Source organism: Hyaena hyaena, unplaced genomic scaffold (assembly GCF_003009895.1).
Source record: "Hyaena hyaena isolate Hyena2069 unplaced genomic scaffold, ASM300989v1 scaffold_396, whole genome shotgun sequence".
NCBI classification, from domain to species: Eukaryota; Metazoa; Chordata; class Mammalia; order Carnivora; family Hyaenidae; genus Hyaena; species Hyaena hyaena.
Window position 1 is genome coordinate 799389 of NW_024081027.1, and position 19673 is coordinate 819061.

Consider the following 19673-nt stretch of genomic DNA (forward strand, 5'->3'; position numbering starts at 1 on the left):
TCCCCTGCTCACGCTTTCTCTCTCTCTCCTAGAAATAAATAAATTAAAAAAAAAAAAAAAAAGCTCTAGACCAGGCGGAGAGGAGGGGCGCCTGCGTGGCTCAGCCGGCTAAGCGGTCAGATTTCGGCCCAGGTCACGATCTCCCCGTTAGTGAGTTAAAGCCTCGCATTGGGCTCTGAGCCTGCTTAGGATTCTGAACCCCTTCTCTGCCCCTCCCCCGCTCATGCTCTGTCGCTCTCAAAATAAATAAACATTAAAAAAAAAAAAAAAGCTCTAGACGAGGCCAGTAGGAGCCTGGAGCAGAGGTGGAGGCCTTGGCGAGAGCAGGGTCCAGGTGGCGGGGGTGGAGAGCGGAAAAGGCCCGGCTTTGGGAAGATCGCTGGCGGCCGGTGGGCCGGTGCAGGGATTGAGGAAGGAGGCGGAGCTTACTTAAAACGTAAGCAGGTGGGGTTGGGTGTGCCTTTTTGTTTAGGACAAAACTCCTTGGATGTCCCCTGGCCCTCATCTGCACACGTATATATGGGTGTATCAGCCCGGCCCCCAAGCCCTCCAGTCTGGACTTCTTCCGGTCCGGAACCCCCTAAATCCTGGTCCGAGGCCTCTGCTTCCTGCCCCCTACACCGGCGCCAAGCGCACGACGACGCAGACTTCAAAACTCAACAGGTCAGACCAGACGTTTATTTGGGGCCCAGGTGGGAGGGTGTGCGGAGGAGCGGGTCGGGGGCCGGAGGTGCAGGACGCTGAGACTGGTCCCATCAGGTCCGAGGTCGACCTCGGCCGGTCCAGTCCTGGCGGGCCTGGCTCGAGGCGTGGCTGGTGTCTCAGGACCTTGCTGGGGGCGCCCCAGCCCTGGGGAGGGGCTACCCCCGCTGCGCGAAGGAGAGGACACCCCCTTCCCAGCTGATCATTGGCCTCCTCCATCAATCTGTGTGCGGGAGTGAGGGTGAGTGTTAGGTCTGAGTCGCGAACTCTCCCAGCTTAGTGTCTGTCCGACGTTTGAGGACCCCTTTTGTGACACAGAGCCCGAAGTTGGCAGTGGGTGACCCAGGGCCCGAGTTTGAATCAGCGCCACCAAATTTTTTGACCTTCGACAAATGACTTCAGAGAGTGGCCCATGTTTCTCGTTTCTAATATGGGGCTTATAATAGTATCTGCCTGGAAGTTGTTACGAGGATTAATTCATAGGCGTGAAGCCTTCAGCACACTCCCCGGCACAAGGGAAAGCCTGTGAAGAGTCATTATCATCACCTCTCTCTTCCAGCTGGCCCCACGTTACAACCCCCCCCCCAAATGTTCCTACCTCACTGGGGCCTCCTGGGCTGGGGGCCTCTGGGCGAGTCTCTCGGGGCGGCGCCGGGGGCTGGGGGCGCTGGGAAGGAGAGGCAGGCTCCAGAGCGGCCGGGGGTGCCGCTCATTGGCTCGGGGCAAGAGCGCCCCCTGGGGGCTGCTGCGGGCTTAGCGGAGGCGGGTCTGGGAATGGTCCAGCCCCACCTGCTGTGTCGCGGCGCCCCCGGGTCGGACTCCCGGGAATAGGCTGCGGACCCCGGCGGAGTTTGCTACCTGAACGCGCACAGACGAGGCCGAGCCCAGCAGCCAGCGCGGCGCCCAGCACGAAGGCCGCCAACACCAGCGCCACCACCGGCGCGGGCTCCAGGGCCACCGGGGCTGGCGCAGGCGGCTCGGGGCGCACGGCTCGGCCGGGGACGCCCTTGAACGGCCCTGTAAGAAATAGCAACACGGAGACGGGGCTTGGGCCCCAGATGCCCTTCCCACTCCCCTCCCCCGGCCCCAGGGACCCCTGCGGAGGAGAACTGCGCGCTCACTGGGGGGTGGCCGCGGCACCGTGACCACGATGGGCTGCGTCAGCGTGTGCAGGTGGGGGCTGTCGGCGCCCGGGCCCTCGCCGCTGCCGGCGCCCGCGCACGCCTCGTCCTGAGGCAGACACTGGGGAGCAGGAGGCAAGGGATGGGGGTGTCAGGCCCCAGGGTTCAGGGGCCTGTCCCCAGGGCTCCCAAGAGATCTAAGTGTCCAGCTCTCAAGGTTACACGACCCGATTCTCTGAGAACATTAGATAACCAGAAATTTGGCCCTTTGGCCACCTTCTGCATCCAGCCACACAGCCCCGCCCCGAGCAAGCCCAGTGCTCATTCCCGTCCGCTGAGGAACCCTGGTTCCCCCTCTCGATCCTTCTGCCCAGTCACCCGTCTGAGAGACCCAGTGACTATCCCCAGCTCCCAGGGACCATAGCGTCGGCCCCCTAGGTACCCAGACTCCAAGGTGGTCCTCCTTTAGAGGCCAGAGGGCCCGTGCCCAGCCCCCAAATGGCCCACGCGCCCAGATTCCCGGCCGTGTGCCCGCGCACCAGCGAGGGCGGCGGCAGCGTCAGAGGCGCAGGCGTCCGGTGGGCTCCCCGGAGGCGGCGGCAGCGACTCAGCTGGCAGTGCAGGAACTGCACCGAGGCGTTGAAGACCGGGCGCAGGCGGAAGCTGAAGCGCGCGGGACGGGCAGCACCCGGGCGCGGCGGCGGTGGCGGGAAGGCGACCGAGGAGTCGGCGGGGCAGCCCCCGCGCAGCAGCGCCAGGGCGGGCCCCGGGGCCGGGCGTGAGGACGGCGTCACTGAGCAGCGGTGCAGAACCAGGTCCCAGCGCGGAGAGGGACGGGCCAGGGCCGCCTAGGGGGCGGGGTCGCCGTCAGCAGCTGCCGCCCCGCATCAGGCCCGACCCGCGTCCCCCCTCATCCCCCCCCCCGGCGCGCCCCGCGTCCTCACCTGCACGAAGACGCGGCTGTCGGCGGGGACCTCGAGCGGCCCCGCGCGGCGCGGGAAGGCGTCCTCCGCGTCGGACAGCTCCAGGCTGAAAAGGGGGCGGCGCAGCCAGGGCCCGGGCGCCGCCGGGAATGGGGGCGCTGGCGGGGAGAGAGGGCAGCCCGGAGGAACGGGGCCGCGCCGGCCCTCAGCCCAGCCCCTCCAGGCGAGTGACCCAACCTCCCCGCCTCTGCCGCCTCCTTAGGAAAATGGGCGCTGTTGCGGCGAGGGATGTACCCATGCTCGGCTCCGTGCCCGGCTCACTGCTGGCAGAGTCGCTGTGTCCCCTGAAAACCCAGCGGACGTCCACAGCCCAGCAGCTGAGGCTGGGCGCAAGGACAGGAGAGCCTCTGCCCAGACCTCGATTTCTCCACCCACAGCGGGCCAGAGAATCCCGGGCTGGGGGTAGTTGCGGGGTACAGGACAGCTTTCAGGGAGGGTGCTGGCCCCACCCCTTCTTTTCCAAGGGTACTGTGACCATGGGGAGAGGGGAAAGGAAGTTGCCGTCTCCTTGCCCTTCGGCACAGCTGAAGCTCAGAGGGTGTCCGGCTTCTGCATTTGGCCAAGTTCCTCACCGACGGCAGCCGTAGCTGGGTGGGCACGCGCGCGCGCGCGCGCACACACACACACACACACACACACACACGCCCTCAGCTCCTTGTCGAGTGTTCTCATTTAGGACCCCCGCCACGTTTCCTAAAGGCACGTGCACACTCCTCTCCCTTGGGGGTCCAGGAGCATCTGGAAACGGGACACAGAGGCAGACCCCACCCACCACCCACCCCCTCCCCCAGGCAGAGTTTGGAAGGGCAGCACAGGGATGGTTGGGTGATGGGCCGCATCCCCAGCCTCTACATACCCGGTGGCCCGCCAGGCAAGGTGAAGACCCCCGGGAGCAGGGCCAGCAGGAGCGCAGCCCCCGGCATGCTGGACCCGCAGTCAGCTGCACCCCTGCAGTGGAGGCGCCAGCGGGTGGGCAGGCAGCCCTGTCCTTGGCTGAGCGGCCACCCAGCAGGCAGGGAGCGGGGGCGGCGGACTGAAGGGTGCGCGTCAGAACGGGCGCCCAAGGCCTGCCAGGGATTAAGGGCTCCACTCTGGCCAACCTGCGGCCATTGGGGTGGTAGCGGGCGGGGAGGTCTGGGGGAACTCAGTACAAGTACCACCCTGCCAGGCCCTGGCTCTGCTCGTGTCCCCTCCACACAGAGGCCTCATCTGCCGGAGGAATGGCATGGCTCCCCCAGCCCCCAAGGTCGGGCTCACGACCCCTTCCCACCTCTTCCCGCCCCGTCCTGCCCAGTTCAAGACATACCACAGACGCGATGGAAGAAGAGGGGTTTTATTCTCAAGCGTCTAAGGATTTACAAACGAGGGCATTTCATTTTAAAAAGGGACAGGAATACTGGCGACCAGAGAAGGGATTGTGGGCCACCCCAGGCCCCTGCCCGCCCACTCCACCCTCTGCCTGGTCAAGAGGGACGGCTGGTGACCGGTGACGGAGGGGAAGCCAGGAAAGAGGCAGAGGGGAAGAGGTTCCCCCAGAACTCCCACTTAACACTGAAGGGGGGCAGGGGCGGGCAGACACACAAAACAGAAAATAGTTAAATAAAATTAAATCCAGGCGGCCAGCCTAGGGCCTGTGCTGGCCCTGGGACCAGCCATGGAACCTTCCAGCTACCCACAAATTCCCCCTGGCTGGGCCAGGCGAGGGAGGGTGGGGGACCAGGCCTGTCGGCGACCCCACCCTGCCTCCATCCCCTCACAAAAGGGGGAGAGAAGGTGGCCGGTCCCCTCTGGGGGGGGGGGGGGGACAAAGAGCAGAGAACTCGAGTACTTTTAAACATGCGGCATTTTGTGAGTGCGGAACAGGAGTCCACGGGGCAGATGAGGGTTTGGGGACGCCCAGGTCTAAACCGCTTCAGCTACATCCAGCCCAGTTCCTCACCTTTGGTGTTGGTTGGTTTTGTGGTTCTGTGGGTTTTTTTGTGTTTTGTTTTGTTGTGTTGTCCACTTGATTTGCATGCATCACCAACAAAAAGGAAACACACCCCCTCCCTTCCGGCTGCTGCATGGGGCTCGGGAACTGGCCAGATCTGGGGGAGTCGAGGGGCGCTCAGGGGCACTACGGGGGCGCACCTGCCTGCACACGCCCAGCCCTCAGCCAGCCCCACCTCTATCCTGTCGCACGTCCTCGAACCCCCATGCCCACCCCTTGCACCCTCCATCCCTGCCTCCCTGGGGCCCCATGGCCCCGCTCCTGCCACTGACTCCCTCCACCACCTCCCTGCCACGGCAGCATCCGCTGCCCTCAGCGTGCCCTGTGCCCGCCTTCCCTGAATGCCACCCTGTGTGGCCACGGCCCCTTGGGCTCCCTCCATGCCCCCTGAGGTCCTCGACTCACCCCCCCCAAGCTGTGGCCAGTCACCAGCCCCAAGGGCTGGCTCCGAGGGAGGAGGAGCACCCCCAGAGCCCACCTTCGGGGCTTGGCCCCTGACCCCAGACGCCCGTGCCCACAGGCCGTCAGGGGGCTCGACCGCAAGCAGCTAAACATGACTTTGGTAAGTTTCTGAAGGTACCGACAAACCCCGTGAGAACAAGCTCTCCCCCCCACCCCCCAAACACCCACCAAGTACAATAAAATACAATAAACTCCAAAAAGGACCCCCTGAGATCAAAGAGAGACAGAGAGAGAAAGAAAGAGAGAGAGAGAGAGAGAGAGAGAGACCAGCCCAGGTCCAGCTGTAGTCGTTAACGCCCAGCCTGCCTTCCTGGGGCGAGGACACCAGCCGATCGACTCGCCGTTGCTGGAGACCCACGTGGACCCAGGGGTCCCCCACCCCCACCCCAGGGGGTGGCAGAGCCCAATCTGGGCCAGGAGAGAGGCAGAGGCAGGGAGGGAGGTGGGGAAGGCCAGAGAGGTAGACGGGGGATGAGAAAGAGGGGATGGACATGGGGAGCATGTTTGCAGAGGGGAGGCGGAGGGGACAGCACACAGCGGTTGGTGAGGGGGAAGGGAAGGGGCGGGACGGGCAGCTCTCTCCCGGGCCCTGGGGGCCGCCCCAGCCCAGAGGTTACGACTGAATAAATAGCGAGTCTGCTCGCGGCCTGCCGTCTTCCGTTCACAGTGTCTGTCAGGGGGACGCGCATGGCCGGCTGACCCCGGGACGGGAAGGGCTGGGGCCTGGCGAGCCCATCTGTCCACGGATGGCGGGCAGGGAGTCGGGGGTGGCTCGGCGCCCCCTACTTTCTGTCCTCAGCCCTCAGCAGCCGTCCAGATCCCAGGTCTCCCCTGGCGGGCAGCTGGGGGACCAGGCGGGGAAGAGGGGGCCTGTGGCCACGCCCCTGGCCCCGGTGGGGCTGGCCGCCAGCACGGGGCTACCTGAAGAAGGGCAGGTGGTGCTGGCTCAGGACTCCGCTAGTCCTCGGCGACTCCGTCTTCGCCATGACATCCTTGAACCAGGATGCCACGTCTACCTCCAGCATCTCGTAGCGCTTGATGAAACTGTGTTCCTGCGGGCCCGAGGGGTGGGGCTTAGGACCAGCAAGGAGGCCCTGCGCAAGGATCAGGCCCCTGGACGTCCAATTGGGGGGCGGGGGGGAAGGGGTCCCAAATACTCACAAGTAGCTTATTATACTTTGGTCTCTTCCTGTGATCCTTAGTAAGGCTACCAGGAGAGGGAGGACACAGAATCAGAGCCTAGGAAGAGGACCCAGCTGTCCTCCCTCCCAAACAGGGGTCTTCGAGCCTGAAGGGAAGGCTGCTGAGTGCTCACAGCCCTGTGCGGACTGCAGAGAGGCCAGAGGACCCAGGGCCTGCATTTGGGAACCCCACCTCCGATGGACGCCCCAACTGGGTTGTGCGCTGCCCACGGGAGAGGGGAGCTGGGGCTCTCCCGCACGACGACCAAATGTGGACACCACGCAGGCATCATTCTGCTCAGCGCCACGGGACGCACGGATCCCTCGGCCCTGGGGCACACCTGCTTGTTCACAACCTCCCGCGGCCAAGCCCAAGGGCCATCCTGCCGATCGACCACAGGGCCAACTCGGCCTTGGGTCCCAGCTCCTGCCCACATCCCTGCCCTGAATGCCGGCTTCTCGCCCACAGCAGCCCCCACCCCTGTTGGGGGAGGGTCCTCCATTCCACGCCAGCCCCAAGCCACCCTGGCTGCCCCTGCCCTGCCTCCCAGGGCACAGCACCAGGACGGGGGGCCCTCACCAGTCTTTGACGAAGGACTGAAAGTCCCCTGAGAAACCCATGTGACTGGGCAAGAGCGGGGGCTCTTCCTGCAGGACTTTGGTGAGGACCTCGAAGTCTGTCTTGCAGTTCTTGTAAGGAAACTGTCCCGTGGCCAGCTCCACCTGGGGGAGAGACAGGCCGGCTGGGAGGGCCAGGCCGGGCCCCCACCCTCGCTCGCCACCCGCATCTGTACCCCAGAGAAGGCTGGCCCGGCCCACGAGCAGGCGCCCTGCGGCTCACCAAGGAGATGCCCAGGCTCCACACGTCGGCCCGGATGTCGTAGTCTGGCTTGGTGGGGTCCGGGGGGTCTATGCGCTCGGGCTGCCGGCGGGAGAAGGGAAGGATGTTCCTCCAGGGCCGGGCCAGGCGTCCCCCCCGCCCCCGCCGCGCAGCTCCCACTCACGGCCATGTAGGCGGCACAGCCGGCGCTGCGCGTCTTGGCCTTGGAATCGACCAGACGGCCACTGATGCCGAAGTCACAGAGCTTGATCTGGCCCCGCTCGTCCAGCAGGATGTTGGAGGGCTTGACGTCACGGTGGATCACGCCGTGCTTCTCCTTCAGGTAGTACAGCGCCTTCACGATCTGCGGTGAGGACAGCGAAGGGCACCCGTGACGGGAGCATGGGGGCCCGCCCCTGGGGGCCGCCCACCCGCCCGCACCCCTGCTGGGCTGCTCACCGCCACTGTCATCTTGCCCAGGATCCGCTCAGGAATAGGGCCCTGCACCCGCTTCTTGAGCTTCTCCGCGCACGTGCCCATGAGCTCCATGGCGATGAAGACATCCGTCTGCGGGGGCGGCACAGGCTGGCTTGGGGGGTGGCCGCACCCACCCGCCCACCCCATGCGGGCGCCGGGGCGGGGGGGGGGGGACACCCAGAGATCCACAAGAAGGACACCTGGGGAGCCCGCAGGGAGGCGGGGGAGTGCCAGAGGCCCCCACAGGGGCGGACTCACGTTGGTGATGAAGGTCCCGAAGCACTGCACGATGTAGGGGCAGTCGTGACTCTTGAGCACCACATCCAGGTCCATGAGGATCCGCTTGTTCTCCTCCTTGTTCCCGGAGCGCCGCATTTGCTGCAGGAGGGGTTGGGGAGCGGGGGAGGTTAGTGCCAGGGCTCAGGGCGGGGCGCCCACCTGGGGCGGGGGCGGGGCTCACCTTGACGGCGATGACATGGCCTGTCTTCCTGAAGCGCATCTTCCACACCTGGCCGCAAGTGCCGCTGCCCATCTCACCCAGGTTCTCCAGGTCGTGGATTTCCGCCTGGTAGCGCTGGCGAGGACGGCCAGAGCTGGAGGGTCGGCTGGGGCTCTGCCTCCACCCCCCCCCCCCAGAGATCCAGCCCCACCTCGTCCTGCCCGCCCCCCCAGGGGTCAGAGCGAGGTGGTACCTGGCCCCCGATGGTCAGGTAGCCCGTCTGCTTCATGATCTCCTGCAGCTTCTGGTCAATCTCGATGCTGAGGGGACGAGGAGGAGGTCCCGGTGGAGGATGGTCCCAACCAAACTGAGGCCACCCTGGTCGCCATCAAATAGGGGTTCCCACAGACCTCACCCCCCTCCTCCCTGGGGCAGGCACGATGGCCTTCCCACACCGGCCGGCTGGCCCCATGTCCACAGCTCACCTCTCCATGCTGCGGGGTGTGAACAAGGTTGACGGAAGCCCCAGCATGTGGCGGGGCCGGGCAGGGGGCGTGGGGTGCTGTGGGGAGCTCTCAGAGGACGGTGAGCGGCTGCCCCCATCATTGGCCAGCGGGAGCTGCAGGGCTGAGGAGGGGGGTGAGAGCCAGGGGTGAGGGGGTTAGCTGGCACCGTGGGGTCTCAGGGGTACTCTGGTCTTCCCCTCCCTGGCATCCAGTAGGCCAGCACGGACATGGGCTGGAGGAGCTAGGGTCTCCCCCCCCCCCCACTGTCAGGGTGCCTTCTCCTGCCCCCCTGACCTGGAAGAAGATGGAGTGGGCTGGCAGGGAGGAGTGGTCCCCAGAGGCTGAGGGACTGTCCCCAAGTCTGTGCTGACACAGGATCAAGGCCCAGAGGCTGATGGCACCCTTCAGCCAGGCAGCCTTCCTGATGTGTCCCTCTCCTCCCCACCTCTGCCCAGGAGCAGGCCCAGGGCCTCCAGGGCCACGCTCTGGACCACATGAGGAAGGAATTCCCCCCCCCCCCCCCCCCCCCCCCCCCCCCCCCCGCCTCAGGATCGGCCTGGCTCTGGCCGCGCTGGCAGCACTGAACGTGGCTGCCCAGTACGAATCGGGAGGACCACCCCAGGGAGACAACGAGCGAGGGACGCAAGCTTCCAGCTGCCTTGCCCCACGTTCTGTTCCAGGGTCAGGGAGGGCCACCCTCTAGCCAGCAGGCTCATTTCTGAGCCTCCCAGCTCGGCCTGCAGAGCTGGGGCCAATGGGTGGGGGCAGGACCCCAGGCTGGGCCTGTGTCCTTAGGGTGAGGGCATCCAGGTGGCACGGCCCCTCCAAGGGCTGTCGGGATGGGGTGGGGGGCGGGGGGAGGGCCAGGCAGTGGGGTTCGGTTCTTCTCGGCAGCCTGCATGCGGGCAGCTTGGGCATGCTACAGGCAGGCGGGCAGGCAGCGGGCAGGCAGCGGGCACCCCGGGACGGGCAGGCGGCATTCGGGGGCTGGGAGGGCAAGAGACAGACAGACAAATGGGAGCCAAGACTTGAAGCCCAGCTGCCCAGAGGAGGCACCGCAGAGACAGGCCAGACAGGGGCCCAGGACAGGACAGCAGGTTCCCTGCGTGGCTACGATCCTCCCTGGCTGGGCTGGCAACAGGGCTGGGGAGCAGAGACCGCTGTGGCCCCCGGAGAAGACACATGACCCTCCACTGAACCCTCTTACCCCCAGAGGCCCTGGAGGTGCTCCGCACGGGGCCCCTAGCTGGGTAGGGCACTGGCTCCAGGAGCTGTCTAAGGGGGGCCAGAGGGAACGTTCCAAGGAGAGCGGCCAGGAGGCCTGGGGCCTGCCACTCCCCGCCCCCCCACCTACATCTCCTGCCATGCCCACCCCACCCCTTCCTCCTCCAGTTCTGCGAGCACCTGTGATGTGGGCCCAGTGCCCAATGGACAGAGACAAATATGCTCGAATTGCTGGCATCTGGGCCCTTTCCCTGCCTTGCCAGCCTGGGGACCCTGACCACATCTAGAGCAAGGGGGCAGGCAAGTGACCCCAGCCTGCAATCGAAGATGGGATGCAAGACTTGCTAAGGGCTGGTAAGAGCAAAGGAAAAGCCCTGGGGACCAGGGAGATGGCCAGGCCTGGCGCCCTGCACTGGCCTGGGGGCCTCACCCCTTGGGCCCCTCCCTGCTGTTCCAGCTAGAGGCAGGGTCCTAATCCCTCCCCCACAGGCCCAACCACCTGAGGGACACTGAGGGCCCCCACACTCTCCCTAGATCTGGACTCTCTGGGGACACTGCCAGGCTCTCACCCCCTGGAGGGTATCCGGGCGCCTTTGCTGCCCTGCACCGTCAGGTCTCTGGGGTGAGGACCACACCCCTACCTTCTGGGCACTTCTGGGGGGGGGGGTGCGCAGACAGTTGCTATGGCCCTTCAAACTGAAGCATGGTGGGGGTTTGAGTGGGGCCAGTGGGGGTGGCTAAGGTGGGGGGAGGGGGGAGGTACACAAAGGCCCTGAAAACAGAGATCACAGAGGTGGTGACAGGCCACGCGGCAGGTCAGGAGAGCACAGTGAGAGCAAGAGGCTGAAAGAGAGAGAAAGAGAGAAGGAGAGAGAGCATGAAGGCACATGGCCAACAGGAGCCACTGATGTACTAGGCCGCCAGCCCAACACAAGTGCGCGCGCGCGCGCACACACACACACACACACGGCATGACCCAACACCCACCACACAGAGACCATATGCCAAGAGCCCCCAACTGTGCCAGCCCCATGCTGTCTCACACACACGTGCGCGCGCACATACACACACACACAAAGCTCCCAATCTAGCTCTCCCTACACTAGCGCCAACAGGACTAGACCCCACCCAGATGTGGTGTGTGCTGGTATATCTCTCTCTCTCTGACACACGCACGCACGCGCGCACGCACACACACACACACACACACACACCTGCTCCCAGACCCACTGGCGGCCCCGGCCGCTGTCTTCTCTCCACCTTCACTCACAGTTCCCCACCTCCCGTGAGACTGCGCTCAAACCCCATCTTCTCCAGAGGCTTCCCCGATGGGCCCATGTGCTGCAGAACCCTAACCTGGCTCTACTCTGTCTTTCCTCTGAGGCGTCACCGCTGTCCCCGCCTCTCCCAGACCAGGGGGACGCTCATTGGCAGCGAGCGTCAGCGGCACAAGGAAGAAGCCCGGGTCCCTGGCACCTGGAGCAGACCCGGCACACAGCGGGCAATACCCGTTCGCTGCGCTGTCAGAACGAATCAACGCACGCGGCGTGACAGCCTGGCCCCCATCGCTCTCTCCCCCTGATGCACGTACACACATGTGTGACCGCTCACGGTGGCAGGCTCCCGGTCGGTGAAGGAGCCCATTTCCTCTTCAGGGGAGTCCAAACTGAGCCCACCAGGAAGGGAGAAGTGGAAGGTGAGAGAACACAGAAGAAGCGGCCAAGTGGGCCAAACATCACTAATCGTGGATCGGGTGGAAGGACAGAGAGTAAGAGTGACAGGCGCAGGCGCGCACACACCACACACACACACCGCACACAGCATGGGGCGATGGGGGAGGGCGTTCTGCGGCCGGGGCAGCGGTTAGGTCAATGGTGCAGATGTCCAAGCGGCAATGATAAAAAGGCTGGTACCTGCTCGTTGGGACGGGGCAGGAGCAGGGCTTAGAGTGATCACAATAACTGGATGGGGAAAAGGAAGAAAAAAAACAACACCACGATAAATCACAACAGAAACAACTGATTTGTCCAAAAGAAAAGAAATCAAATCATAACGAGGAAGAGTTGGGAGGCGCGAGGCACCGCTGCAGAGACGGGTAGAAACCACAGAGATGGGAGGACCAGGAGGATGGGATGGAGCGGACACAGACACAGATGCCTGGAGGGGGCTCCTCGGGGGCCTGCCCACCGCGGGCCCCACCGCTCCTCACTCTGCACCTGGGACAGCCACCCCGTAAGGCACCGCAGGCCCCAGGCCCAGCCCTGTCTCATCCACGCCGCGGCTGCGGGAGGCAGAATCGCAGAGCCCAGTGGGGACCCTCCGGGCTTGGGTGGGCTTTCTGCCCCAGGGAGGAGCCCACGCTACCCCAGGTCAGAAGAGGGAGCGATGAGGAGTGGACTGCACACGGGGAGGGTGGGGGGCGGTGAGGCTGGAGGAGCAGGGAGTGACTGTAATACCCCGATGTGGGAGCGTGGCCCCCCTCCTATCAGGACGACCCCGTGGAGAGCTACAGAAGCTACTCAGATCACATCAGGAGAAACACGAAGGAGGGCCCGTTGCTAGCTCACGAGAGAGACAGAAAGTGTGTGGCGGGGTGCTATTCGTCAGTCTGTGGGGCGGGTGAAGACCTCAGGCCCTCCTGCTGAGAGATTTGGGGAGGGGGTTCTGTGGGACAAAACAAAGGGACTGGACAGTGGCCATGGCAACCCCTGATCAGGTGTGAGTGCTGGGGGCAGGGGCAGCTCTTGACTCCAAACGGTAAGACACCAGGCAGGCAGTCCCAGGGACAGTGGGAACAGAGGCGAGGTGCACATGGGCTTGGATGTCCCCACGCTGGCCTCAGGTACCCCTAGGCCAGGTGAACGTGGACGTGCAGGGAAGTCACTTGAGGCCAGGTGACAAAGTTGGCAGGCTGGAGGCTGGGTGTGTGGATTTTTGGAGAAGCCAGACAGTCACCAAGACGAAGTATTATAAGAAGGCCTCGTGTATGTGAGTAGGGTGTGTGCAGGAGGGGGTCTGCGAGGCCCGATGACAAGGTCCCAGCCTAGAAAAAAGGGATCACCAGACACAGTCACAGAAAAGGAGGTCAGAGGACTCGGGGGTTATATGTGGTCAAATAACCTCAGATGTCAGCCGGGCCAGGTGCGCGTGTATGAATGTGAGTGGACCATCCATTGAACCATATGACAAGGACCCGGGGGCCTCCTGCCAGTCACTGAGATGGCAGGAGTGAAATCATCTGGTCGGAAGGGACGTGTACGTGTTTGCGGGGGATCTGGATGTGGTCACAGTCGCTTGTATTAAGGGGAGCACGGCTCCTGGAGTAGGGGACGGGACACAGGCTCCGAGGATCACGGTGAGGGGGCGGGTCATCAGGTGGGGAGGCATTGCTCTAGGGCCCGGTAACTAGGCTCATAGGCCCCGTAAGGGGGAATCCCCTAGGTTGGGGGAGGGCCTCTCGGGAGCCCGCCGGCCCCACGCCCCCCTGGGTCACCGTGACCCTCTCCCCGCGAGCAGACAGCAGGGGGTGTAGGGTGGAGAGAAGGAGGAGCAAGAGCGCCCCGGAAGCGAGGGCGGGGCCTGACGGCGGGGGCGGGGCTTCCCGCGGCGCGCGCCCCGCCCGCCCGCCCGCCCCCTCCCCCACGCCGCTGTGCTTACTGGGCCTGGGCCGCTGGGGGCTGATATCCAGGTTGAGGTCGATCCTCCGCCGGGCCTCGCGGTTCTCCTGCTTCAGCTTTGCTTCCAGGCGGGACAGCTTCTGCTCCAGGGAGGACGCCGCCATCTTCCCCGCCGCCGCCGCCGCCGCGCACCGCCCGGCCGCCCGTCAGTCCGGCAGACAAACACCGCACTGCGCTTGCGCCTGGATGACCCCGCCGAGCCGCCGTCTCTCCCTGAACGGCGCATGTCCGCGGTGCGCACTCGCCCATTCCTCGTGCTAACCTCTGCGCATGCGTGCTTCTTCCCGACCAGCGGGATGATGCCACCTAGAGCTCGCGTCGGGCAACGTGCAAACCCTCTGGTCGTGGTGCGCATGCGCGGATTCGGAGCGCGCGCTCCCGCTCGCTCTCTCCAGACACCGTGTTGAAATCCATTCACGGTTCTGCTGAGAGCGGCAGGCGGGGAAAGCAGCGCGCCTGCGTGCAGAGGGGTAGACGCAATCCCGCGCTATGCCTTTGCTGCGCATGCGCAACCATGGCTTTTTCCTCGGCCGCTGTTGCTGGGGGTAGCTATTGCTATGTATCCTCAACCTGGTTTTCGCTGTTCCTCGCCCGGCCTGTTTTCTGTGGCACCCACGCTCCCTCAGAACTGCCTTTCTCGTCTGGGACAGTGCTTCATTAGGATCAGTGTTATGCCTAATTGCTGCCTCCTCACCATAATTAGGCACCCGTGGGGAGCCCTTTCTATTTCAGCAAACTGGAGGTTGGCTAAGGACTGTCGGGAGGGACTGGGTAGGGCTCAGGTCACTGTAGCTGCCTTAGGAATCTAGCGGCGTGACCCCTGATCTTGACGACGGGGCCAAGGTCATGGCCAGGGAGTTCTAGGTCAGACCTGCCTGGGACGTTTTAAGACGTTTCCTCATCTTCCCGCCCCGGAATGTGAACCCAGCTTCTGGACAGTGCAGAAGATGGGCTTTGGTGTTAATGCCCCTCAGCCTGTCATCCTCGTAGCTTAAACTGGTCTGTTGGGTGCCGGGGAAATGTCCCCATCTGTAATTCTGGTTTTCAGAAAGCAGCTTGTCTCTGCTCTCGCTTGCCAGAAAGAGGCTCGCATTTAGCAGACCTCTCTAGGCATCCAGTCCCAGGAAGTCAGGGTCAGGCAGGCCGTGCCATATGCCCCACCCACTCCTGGGCCAGCACAGGAACAGTGGTGGGCATTGAAGGCTTGTGGGGACTCCTGTGGTGGCAACTTAAGGGTGAAACAGATAAAAGACTGTTTTTACAGAGAATAATGTGGAGAGAATAACAAGGAATGGAGAGGAAAAGGAGTTCTCCAGAAAAACAAGCGAAGCAGAAGATGCCACCTAATTTCTCCTGCTAGGTTGAGATCGATCTGTCTCTGCTTCTGGAATAGAAACTCACATCCTTCGTTCAGGCACGTTAGTGTCACTTGCTTGCCTGTCATTCGTCTGAACGAAATGGAAGGCTTAGACAAGTGGAGTGGATACCAGAGATCAAAATTTTAGTTCTCATCACATTATTTATTAACCACCCACTGATAGATGCTCCGTCACACCGAGAACACTGGAAAGACAAAAGTCCCTGCCTGTGCTCAGAAGCACATAAACTCCACAGCAAGTGATGTTAACCCTGGAGTCTGCCATCCTTCGGACGTCCGTGAATGGCCCTCTGGAAAATGTGGGGGAATCTGTTGACTGCCTGAAGTAGCTTTGGAATTTCGCACGTGTGTGTCCATTTTCCTGGGCAAGGAGGTGCCTGACTTTTATAAGATGTTATAAAAGTTCTAGGACTTCAAAAGGGTTCAGAATCCCTGCTCTGGACACCCAGATTCTGGAGGTCAGCATTTCCCAACATACATGCCTAGGACCACCTGCATCAGAATTACCTGGGATGCTTATTTACGGACAAGTTCCTGGCCTCCAGCGAGACCTGAGTCAGTCTTTCAGGGGCGGGGCCTGGGATGCTTTGTTTTGGGGATGTTGATTTTGATGCATAGCCAAATATGAGAACCATTTTACTGAGTTCACGTGTCCAGAGCAAACAACTTATAAATAAGGGATTGGCATCAAAGTTGGGGGCGGCGGTCGCTGGTCCCTTATGTCTGTGTTCCCTCCTTGGGAGAGAACCCCAGATGTAAGCTGTTTGGGGTGGGGGAGAAAGGGTTGAAATCCCATTGGGATGTGCCCCGCCCCCATATATGGCACTAATTGAGCTAGAATGTCCAGGAGGAGGAGGCCAGGCCAGCCAGCCAAAGACACAGGTGTGGTGGGTTTGGTCTGCGAATCCTATGACTGAGTTAATCCCTCTATGACGCTCCACCCCAAATCCACAGCTTCCTGTCTCTTCTCAGACAAACCAGTTCCAGGATCTCATCTGGACCCCACAAGGCTAATGTGTCTGCTCCTCGTCTCCTTGGCCTGGGCCCTCTTGGCCACCCGGCTTGAAGACCATAGTTGAGATTCGGGAGTGGAAGCATCCAGAAGGCCTCCACCTCCACCTGCCCCACCTTTCGCTTCACTCCTCCTCCATTTTTTCCCGCACCTCTGCCGGCAGGCCCTCGTAGAGCGTGTCCTCCACCACGAGCCCTGCTCTCTTGAGCCCCACGCAGTTGCCAAGTTCTTCCGGCAGCGCCTCCAAGCGGTTGCCCTTGAGCTCCAGGCGGCTGAGGGCTCTGAGGGTGCCCACCTGGGGCGAGAGCTGGCTCAGGTGGTTGTAGCCCAGGAGCAACGTCCGCAGCTTGCGGCAGAAGAAGAGCTCCTCGGGCAGGGTCTCCAGGGCATTGAAGGACAGAGCCAGATGCTGCAGGCTCTGGAGGAGGCCCAGCTCGGGCGGCAGGGAGCGCAGCCCGTTGTGGGAGACGTCCAGCAGGCGGAGGCCGGAGCACAGGCCGAGCTGCGTGGGCAGGGTCTCCAGCTTGTTGTGGCTGAGGTAGAGCTGCTCGAGGCCCCGGAGCTTCCGCACGTGCTCAGGGACGTAGGCGATCTGGTTGTGCCACAGCTTGAGCGTGACCAGCTTGCGACAGTGCTGGAAGCTGAGGATCTCCTCAATGGACCGCAGGTGGTTGTCCTTGAGGTCCAATTCCTGCAGCGCCCCCAGGCTGAAGACGGCATGCGGGATGCGCTCCAGCCCGCAGGCCACCAGCTCCAGCTCCCGCAGCGCCGCCAGCTTCTTGAGGCTGTTCAGGGCCAGCAGGCGGGCCCCGTCATTGTGCAGGCTGAGCCGCTGCAGGTGCCCGGCCACGTCCGTCACACTGGCTGGCACCTTGCCGGCGTTGCTCCGCAGAGACAGCACCTTGAGCTGCTTCAGCTCCCGGAGGCTCTCAAGGGTCGCCGCCCGAGCCAGCTCGGGGACAAAGAGCCCCTCGAGGTGCAGCTCCTCCAGGCCACGCAGCCCAAACACCCACAGGGGCACCTCGCGGAGCTCCTCACACTTGACCCTGATGACCTTCAGGCGGTCCCGCAGGAAGACCTGCAAGGAGAAGGGCAGCCTGGCGGGCGAGTGGAGGAGGCTGAGCTCTTGCAGGTGCACCAGCTGCGACAGGCCCGGGGGGAACGTGATGTCGCAGATGGCCTCCAGCCGCAGCGCCTCCACCTCGCTGAGCTCGAAGACGGTGTCGGGCAGCCCCGGGAGCATGCAGAGGGCCAGCTCGAGCCGGCCCCGGGCGTTGCGCTGCAGCTTCTGCCGCAGCTTCTCGGACGTCCACTCGTGGTTCAGGTTGAGCTGCTTCAGGCGGCTCTCGCTGACCTCGGAGAGGAAGACGGCGAAGCGCTTGGAGTAGAGGGAGTCATACTGGTCGATGAGGTGCAGCATGAAAGCAAAGTCATTCTTGACATCGGGGATGTCACCCATGCCCGTCTCCTCCCGCACGGAACGGAAGGAGTACTCCTTGAGGGGCCGATGGAAGAGCCAGTAGAGCGTATAGAGACAGGTGATCCCGTAGACGCACACGAAGGAGATGTAGCAGAAGGCCAGCTTGGAGAAGAGGTGGGCCTTGGTGTGGTTGCAGCAGAAGCTGGCGTAGCCCGTGACCTCTGAGGTCTCGACCCTGCAGGCCACCAGGAAGCTGATCTTCTCCACGTAGACCAGGTTGTAGACCAGGATGGCAAAGAACTTGCAGACTTTGAGCACCGTTTGCCGGATGTACATGGTGTACAAGATGTCCCCCTCTTCCACATGCACGCGGAACTTCTTGACCTTCTCAAACAGGGCTTTGGCCTGCTCACCCTCCTTCTTGTCCAGCAGGGTGACGGCCGGTGGCTCAGTCACCACCTTCTCAGGCTCCACCAGCACCTTCTCCTTCTCACCCTCATCGGCCTTTCCGGGCCCTGCCGAGGCCTCCACGGTCGCCGTCGCCCGTCCAGCGGCGGGGCCCTTCTGGTTCTCCCCAGAGACCTCGGACAGGGCCCGTGTGGTCCACGGCGAGTCGAAACATTTGCCCAGAATGGAGATGAAGTGCTCGATCTTGGAGCTGGTGCCGGGGAACTTGAACCAGAAGCTGGTGCAGACCATGAAGATGAGCGTGTGAATGACAACCAGGTAGGGGAAGTACTTGGCGTACCAGTGGAGGGCTGTCTCGTAGCAGAGCTGGTTAATGAAGCTGTACTGCTGCAGGTCCAGATTGTTCTTGAGGCCGCTTACCTCCCGGAGGCCCCCCATCTGCTCAGAGACGCCCCGGGGCAGCAGTTGCTGGCACGGGGCCTCTGATAAGTTCTCCCGGAGTTCGTGACTGGGCAGACAGATGATCTTGTCCTGTGTCACCTGGGAATGAGGGGGAAAGAGGGCCAAGTTGCTGGGACGGCCCGCATGGTTGGGGGGAGAAAGGCAAGCTGAAGGCGGGAGACCCCAGTCCCTGACTGTCCCCAGCTGGCTGTGATTTTGGAAGAGTCCCTAAACTTCTGAGTATCAGTCTTTGTCTGAAAAAAAGGGAGTTAGGTTGAATTGCATCCTCTCTCTCCCTCCCACCCCGGAAAAAGATACTGAGGTCCTAATCCTTAATACCTGATCCTCCTCCCTCCCACCCCGGAAAAAGATACTGAAGTCCTAATCCTTAATACCTGTGGATAGATAGTCTTTGCAGAGCAGATCTGATCAAGTTAAGGTGAGGTCACTAAGGTGGGCCCTAACCCAGTATGACTGTGCTCATAAAAAGGAGCCATTTGCACATAGACACGTGCACACCGGGGGAAGATGAGAGAATGCCTGGGGCCGCCAGGAGAAAGGCACGGAACACGCACATGCTCCCTCCCAGCCCGTAGAAAGACACAACCTGTCGACACTTGGACTTCACACTTCCAAGTCTCCAGAACTGTGGGTTCTGAGCAGGTAGACCTCCGGAATCCTCGGGCCCCACCCCCACGTGCCCCGCCTCTCCTACCCGCTCACACAGGCCCCGCCCCCGTAAGTCCCACCCCCACAGGCCGAGCTACGCCCGGGCCCCGCCCCCTGCGTGCTCCGCCAACTACACTTTCGTCCAGGCCCCGCCCCCGTTGGCCCCGCCCCTCTCACGCATCTGGACCCCAGTCCCTACAGACCGCGCTGCGTCCAGGCCCCGCGCCTGCCTTGCGCGTTACCTGCAGGGTGCAGCCAAAGACCCCGATCATGAGCATAGCCACGGTGAGGTACTCCGCCAGCACGTCCCACCAGGGTTTGAGCACCTTGAACGCGGGCTGCTGCTCCGTGAACTGCTTGAATTCGGCCACCGGAATCATCTTTCCTATGGGAGAGGAGAAAGCAAGGGTTGCAGAGACCCTCAAGAAAGGGGGCGTCTGGTGGTGGGCCCCCAGAGGAGCCAGGCACAGCCTCTGCTCCCAGTTTCTGCTCTGCCTTGCCCAAGTCTGGCAGAACGCGCGAGCTGTGTGGCTCCCTCCCCCTCTCCCCCAGACCTCACCTCCTTCCTGAAGCCAAACTACTACGGTTCTCACCACTTCTGCTCCCCGGGATCCCTGCCCCCATGTGACGCTGCCTCCCCTTCCAGAGGTCAGGAAGGGCAGTCCACAGGGCCACTGTCCCCCAGCTTGCCTGAGTGGCCTCCTCCCAGAACCCAGCCATCTCCCACCCTTGATGACGAGCCCAAAACACTCGCTCTACTGCT

General features: G+C 63.1%; 3 protein-coding genes across 4 annotated transcripts; all 3 read right to left on the minus strand.

Annotated features, from left to right (window-relative positions):
* Positions 1 to 615: 615 nt before the first annotated feature.
* LOC120244838 (collagen alpha-1(III) chain-like) lies at positions 616 to 3729 on the minus strand. Its single transcript, XM_039251580.1, has 7 exons — positions 3663 to 3729; positions 3448 to 3544; positions 2768 to 2904; positions 2363 to 2671; positions 1824 to 1944; positions 1561 to 1719; positions 616 to 925 (listed from the first exon to the last, which is right to left on the minus strand). The coding sequence occupies exons 1-7, from the start codon at positions 3727 to 3729 to the stop codon at positions 616 to 618; spliced, it is 1200 nt and encodes a 399-aa protein (XP_039107511.1).
* A 394-nt stretch (positions 3730 to 4123) lies between these two features.
* On the minus strand, positions 4124 to 13756 carry MAP2K7 (mitogen-activated protein kinase kinase 7). Of its 2 annotated transcripts, XM_039251590.1 has the most exons (12): positions 13563 to 13756; positions 11819 to 11866; positions 8661 to 8802; positions 8429 to 8495; positions 8197 to 8310; positions 7995 to 8114; positions 7719 to 7826; positions 7444 to 7623; positions 7281 to 7361; positions 7020 to 7162; positions 6420 to 6465; positions 4124 to 6310 (listed from the first exon to the last, which is right to left on the minus strand). In XM_039251590.1, exons 1-12 carry the CDS (start codon positions 13684 to 13686, stop codon positions 6176 to 6178), a joined length of 1308 nt encoding a protein of 435 aa, XP_039107521.1. In that variant the 5' UTR covers positions 13687 to 13756; the 3' UTR covers positions 4124 to 6175. The 2 variants fall into 2 exon arrangements, with proteins under 2 accessions (XP_039107521.1, XP_039107522.1); XM_039251591.1 differs by lacking the exon at positions 11819 to 11866.
* A 2310-nt stretch (positions 13757 to 16066) lies between these two features.
* Positions 16067 to 19305, minus strand: LRRC8E (leucine rich repeat containing 8 VRAC subunit E). The gene is made up of 2 exons (XM_039251648.1): positions 19153 to 19305; positions 16067 to 18340 (listed from the first exon to the last, which is right to left on the minus strand). Exons 1-2 carry the CDS (start codon positions 19288 to 19290, stop codon positions 16097 to 16099), a joined length of 2382 nt encoding a protein of 793 aa, XP_039107579.1. The 5' UTR covers positions 19291 to 19305; the 3' UTR covers positions 16067 to 16096.
* Between the last annotated feature and the right edge of the window lie 368 nt (positions 19306 to 19673).

Bases quoted from the DNA above. Each gene is read 5' to 3' on its own strand.
- LRRC8E (XM_039251648.1), bottom strand. From the start codon at position 19,290: ATGATTCCGGTGGCCGAATTCAAGCAGTTCACGGAGCAGCAGCCCGCG. The intron at 18,341-19,152 runs GTAACGCGCAAG...CCTCATTCCCAG, and splicing joins TCTTTGGCTGCACCCTGCAG to GTGACACAGGACAAGATCAT.
- LOC120244838 (XM_039251580.1), bottom strand. From the start codon at position 3,729: ATGCCGGGGGCTGCGCTCCTGCTGGCCCTGCTCCCGGGGGTCTTCACC. The intron at 1,720-1,823 runs GTGAGCGCGCAG...TATTTCTTACAG, and splicing joins GGTGCCGCGGCCACCCCCCA to GGCCGTTCAAGGGCGTCCCC. The intron at 926-1,560 runs GTAGCAAACTCC...TCCCGCACACAG, and splicing joins CCTCGTCTGTGCGCGTTCAG to ATTGATGGAGGAGGCCAATG.
- MAP2K7 (XM_039251590.1), bottom strand. From the start codon at position 13,686: ATGGCGGCGTCCTCCCTGGAGCAGAAGCTGTCCCGCCTGGAAGCAAAG. The intron at 11,867-13,562 runs GTAAGCACAGCG...TTCCCCATCCAG, and splicing joins CCCCCAGCGGCCCAGGCCCA to TTATTGTGATCACTCTAAGC. The intron at 7,362-7,443 runs GTGAGTGGGAGC...TCCCGCCGGCAG, and splicing joins GCTGTGCCGCCTACATGGCC to CCCGAGCGCATAGACCCCCC.